Here is a 5664-nt window from a genome sequence, read left to right as displayed (position 1 = left end):
TCCTGGACTTAAATTATTATAAATTCAGTTTCAGACTAGATTATAGACCCCTTCCCATAAGTAGGACTCTGATAGATAACTGCCTGTCTGCAAATAATAATAAGTAATATAGATGTATCGATATGCGTACCTATTTAAATAATTTTGTTATCGAAAATCTCGACAGATATTTTACTACTCGTGGAATTTTCTCGAATCTGTGTGCACGGGAGCAGTACGCGTTATATTAATAATAATATTTATTGATGTTTTGTTGAGTGGTATAATATAATATTTTATTTTAAATACATTTTTGTAATCTGCAATATAATAATATTTTTATCCCGTGACGTCTGATTTCGAAACATACGACACCATCTTGAGGTCGGGCGGCGACCCAACGCGTGTCACACCGACCGTCCGCTAGAGCGCGGTGGCGTAACGCGTGCACGCAACGATATTAATAATAACAATAATAATAACTATTATTTTTATTTTAAATCTCCCCGATCTATATTGACGCGTAGTCCTTGGCAACAGTTAAAATTATTATGTTTACTGTTCGATATAACCATCGGGTCGCACGTTTCACCTATTAACAGTCGTATAGTTTTTAAATGCGCTTATCGCCGTCGGCTATTACAATATTGTATTGTTACCATAATTATTCTTTCCGTTCGCAAAGAATAATTATAGCGACGAGACGACAGCGAACGAAATAAACAATATAATAAAAACGAAACAGAAAATTAAATAACGATCGTGACAGTGAGTAAAGTATAAATACAATTATTATCAGACGTGTGTTTAGAGTTCGAATCCCCCGAAAATGATCAGCTCGGCTCAGCAAGAGAGTCCTGGACAACTGGAAACCGAAATGTTACAGTTTCGCGGGGCTGGCAACAAGAAACCGTACACGTTCTCCAGTCAGCCGCAAGCCCTGTCTATGAAAGCCCAGTTGGATCGAGACAAGTGAGTGTTGACTATCTACCGACGAGTTATTATAAAACGTCAGAATATTATTATTAATATATTTTAGAAATTCATTGGTTCCCATAACTCACGATCCCCTAACCTAAACTCGACTATAATTTTTTAACTATCACGAATACCATAAGTATAATATAACTACTGTTTTACTATTTACTACTGTCATTTAGTAATTGCTTTTTATACTCATATTGAGCATATTATTTATTTTGAAAAAATCGAAAAGCGATCCCTTCTCAAAGATTATTTTCTACATATTCTATTTAAATTGAGATAGCTTTTAAGTCCTTATCATTAAAGTTATTTTTGGACCGTTTGATTTTCAATTTCCAGACTCTGACTATTGATTATTTTTACAATAATTATTGTATGCATGATTGCATATATACCTAATTATTATGTATTGTTATTGTTTTATCCCAAAATATTATAAAATTATTTATTTCATTATTTGAAATTGTTTAGTCGATGTATATTATATTTACGTCACGTGGATTGATGTGGCGCAGTGCGTACACTCAACTGCGGAAACGCACTGAGTGTACGTAACAGCTGGCGTTGCTAGTTCCCGGATGGGTGACCACCCGAGATTTTCAGCAACGAATCCATGCCACCCATACAAAAATATGTTTTCAACCGTTCCTCCCCCTACTAACAACATACAAACTAACAAAAAACCAACAGCTATAATGGCTTAAGTTGCCGGGCTCAAGCTCAATAAACAAAATATATTTACGTCAGCAAGTGATTAATCATACAATTATTCATATAGAATTTTAATTTTTGACGAGTCATTTATAAAGTGAACTGATAATAACTAATTGATATTTCAATGTATGGTAAATATAAATGGGGCGGGATGGGAGGAGTTGCAGAGCAGACTAAGGAGTTGGTTGCGACACGCACCGTCACCGGTTCGAACCTCGGTCTCTGGACTTATCTTCGGACTTATCTTCGGGCAGTCACGGTGTCTGGAGAGAGAGACCGCCATCCCCCACACGGGCATGGCAGATACCTACAGGTGCCCACTTGCAAATTCTGCCAAACTAAAACACACGTATTAACAAAAACCTATAGTACCCTCCCCTACAGTGTTGTACCATTAAAAACCACCCAATGGCCTAAGTTTCCGCGGGTTCATTAATAAAAAAAAAAAATTAAATTGTTAATTTATTAAATTAACCCGAAAATTAACTAATGTAAATTCTAATTAAGTTTAAAAGTCAATGCCCACTGTCGTTAGATATTTGTTAAAGCTGAATGTTTACTTATACTATAATATTTATTTAGATTTGCGTATAATATACATTTTTTAATCAAGATTTATAATTAAAATAACTTTATCAATTTCATCCGCTAAAAAATAAAATTAAAAAAATAAATAGATTTAGTCGCGTAAGCCTCAAAATAATAATAATAATAATAATGGAACTCAAGTAGGTTTATATTTATTATTTATGTTACATTATTCAATACATTTTATAGTGCGTGTTGCTTTATTATTATTGTACCGATATTGTAGTCTTAAATATAATGACCATGGTCTTAGTCTTTACTTTAGTTTATTGATATTTTATATTTATCTGTTTAATTGTTTAATTCAGAATCTTAACATGAAGAATAATATTTTAATATTGTAATAATTCCTATAGAATATTAAGTAGATGAATTCAAAAATTAAACTTCTGTAACACGGCGTCTTATATAGGCTATTTAGGTACACCACTATTGGGAATATTGCATTACCCTAGTAAACATGGTTACCTATTGTTAAAATGTAATAAATAATAATATATTATACAATATTGTTATCAAAATAAAATATAATTAACGAATAAGAAAAGTGAAATCATAATATTATTGTAACAAATAAACAGTGGTTAAATAAAACTTCTAATACTGTCCATAATAATTGTATAATATGATAGTTAACGTTGTAAGTAATGGTTTGAATTATTACCTAATCATTTTTATAAATAAATAAGAATATCTAACTGTATTTCAATAACTTCGTTTAAAACTTGAAATAAAGAAGGATAACAGTTTGTTTTTAATGCAAATTATTGAGACCTTTTTTTTTTTAATTTTCTAAACACTGAACACATATAATTTTGTTATTATTAAAATGTATAACAATAATACAAAGTATATCTTTTAAACTATATATTAAACGACTCGTCATTTTTAGATACATTACTCTACAATAATTTGTGATAATATTTCAAAGGAAAAACCTTGGAACCGAAATGTTTATCTTATCGGTTTCTTTTAATCAACTTACGAATTCGCGTGCTTTACACGGTGCTTTGTACACATTCATATACACCTTTATTCTCCCGTTAAAAACACTAAAAAGAAGTATAGCTTTGTATACATATATTAAAACATAGTGGCCTTTTATGGCGTAAAAATGTAAAACGTTACCGTTTGCGTATTATATTGCATTATTAAAATGTTGTGTTTTTTGTGTTTAGAAAAATACTTACATTTCGGACCAACCCTCTTCGCCAAACACATCCGTAGTCTATGTTATTAAATAAAATCGTAATATTCTATATACGAATTCCATAAATATCCATAATCATCTCGAACTCAAGCCGGTGTAATGTACACTGTACAAAAAATGGCGCTTTTGAGTCATCGATCTAAATTTTCACTTACCACATCAATATTAAAATACTTTACGTCTTTACCCTTGTCCTAATGTCTAGTTGCATTTCTGGATAACATTACCTATTGTAATTCCTCCCTTTTAATTACAAAAAACTCGTCTTAAAACAGATGTATCTGTCATTATCGTAGTGCCTTAAAACCTTACTGCCTTAGTACAGATATAGTATTTAAATTTTAGTTTAATATTTCAAAGTGGCATTATAATAATATGTATGACCTTCCATAGAACCCAAGTTCCCATTGTGTTTAAATACACTCTTTACGATTTATTACTCACTAATTCGAGTAGTACGGTAAATTATCTAGGAGTCACACTTGATCGGGTTATTATAATCTTGCTGTAAGGCTCTGAAGACAATCGGTTTTATAAAAAGGATCTCTATTTGGAATTTAATTTGATAACACCAATTGAAACATAAGAACCCGGTATAAAGGGGCAAAGAGTACAACGTAAATTTTTGCTGCTAAGGTACTGCGCATTGACCATAGTCCTAATAATTATGGTCTGTTATTTAACATTCTAGGACTATCAATCCTATAGCCCGATAGACGTGTTTCTGTAAACCAAGTGTTCCTATGAAAAATGACTAACGGCACTGAAGGTATAGACTCTGAAGAACGTATTGCTCAGTCAATTTAACTTCAAAATTCCTATCTTTCAGTCACGAACAACATATCCCTTTTTAATACACCTTCATGCACCACCAATAATTGGTTCCCACAAATATTGTTCCCAAAATTGACTGATGTTCAAGATAATGCATACCTATTTTAACCTAACCTCTCGTTTTCTTTCCATTAACATTATGTAAACAATGTTTAGAGTTTACATTTTTCTTGTGCACATATAATTTATAATATATTGTTCTGTACTTTGGGTCATGGGTCGAAGTGCTATAAAATAAATAAATAAATAAAAAGTATACATCTTATAAAAATAAATAAATATTTGCACTATACGCTACTCTTTTTTTTGAGCGTATCTGTCCCTAACCTAAATAAAAATTGTAAATTATTTTATAGGCACTTGATTAAAAAAACAAAACATTATAAATTTTCACTCCTACAACTGCACAGTTTAACTACTTATAATATCAATTTATAACAATAAATTATAGTAGACGTATTATAATGTTTTAACGAACATTTCACGCAAGAATTATATTTCATTAATAGTTATATGATTACTTAACTACCTACTTCGAAACTATATTCCGCACGAATTTCGTTTCGTGACTAATATAGTTATATCATAATATTGTGAACACGGTTCAGATATGCTGCAATTAATTTGCACGTTTTCAGTAATAAAATGTCATATTATTATAATATTATATGTTAGACATCGTTAAATTTCTTTATTATAATATTGTTTTACTTACCCACTCGTTTAAAAAGCCAAACAATTTTTACTCCGGTCAAGGTCTGTTCGTGTCGTTGTGCACTTTATAACCGCTCGAAAAAATACATACAGGTAGGTAAGTACTCTTGATTTCTGCTATCGTAAGTAGGAAACACATTAAAGCGTGACACGCTCGAAATGGTCGCGCAATACCCCATGATCTGAAGAAAATTAAAAAGTTACAAATTTACGAAAACCTATTCATTTAGCGTCAGAACGATTTCGGTACATACCATGATTGACGTTTTGTATTTATAATCATGGGAGTTAATTAAGCTTCGTATTTTCATTAATTTGACCAGTAATACAACATAAATGTATTATAACCAGGGCGCAGATTTTTATGTAAATACATATTTTTATTGAATGCAGATATCTTTGTCCTGATTAAAAATAAGCACGTTTCATAACACCCTGAATAAAATGACAATTTTTTATGTTACATATTTTCACATATTTGGTTGTAAATACATATTTCTAAATATTTTATTAATAAGTACATATTTTATAAATGTACTTATTAAATTTCCAGAAATGTTAAAATTGACCATCTATCGACTTTATCGACGTCGTAAATATTGATTACGACTTTTGACGTACCTACTTGTTTTACCATTTAT

General features: G+C 30.7%; 1 protein-coding gene across 2 annotated transcripts in view; it reads left to right on the top strand.

Moving 5' to 3' along the window:
- The first annotated feature begins 571 nt into the window (after nucleotides 1-571).
- LOC100573057 (radial spoke head protein 3 homolog) overlaps nucleotides 572-5664 on the top strand; it is an 18548-nt gene continuing 13455 nt past the window's right edge. Inside the window, exon 1 of one of the 2 annotated variants that reach the window (XM_003248294.4) lies at nucleotides 572-951. In XM_003248294.4, the coding sequence (XP_003248342.1) occupies nucleotides 809-951 (143 nt within the window). In that variant the 5' untranslated portion in view covers nucleotides 572-808. The remainder of the gene's footprint in view (nucleotides 952-5664) is intronic. The other variant, XM_029488407.1, reaches the window with a different exon arrangement.

The sequence above is a fragment of the Acyrthosiphon pisum genome, chromosome A1 (genome assembly GCF_005508785.2).
Source record: "Acyrthosiphon pisum isolate AL4f chromosome A1, pea_aphid_22Mar2018_4r6ur, whole genome shotgun sequence".
Taxonomy (NCBI): Eukaryota; Metazoa; Arthropoda; class Insecta; order Hemiptera; family Aphididae; genus Acyrthosiphon; species Acyrthosiphon pisum.
The sequence above is the reverse complement of the archived record's forward strand: the minus strand, read 5'-3'. Positions and strand labels throughout refer to the sequence as shown.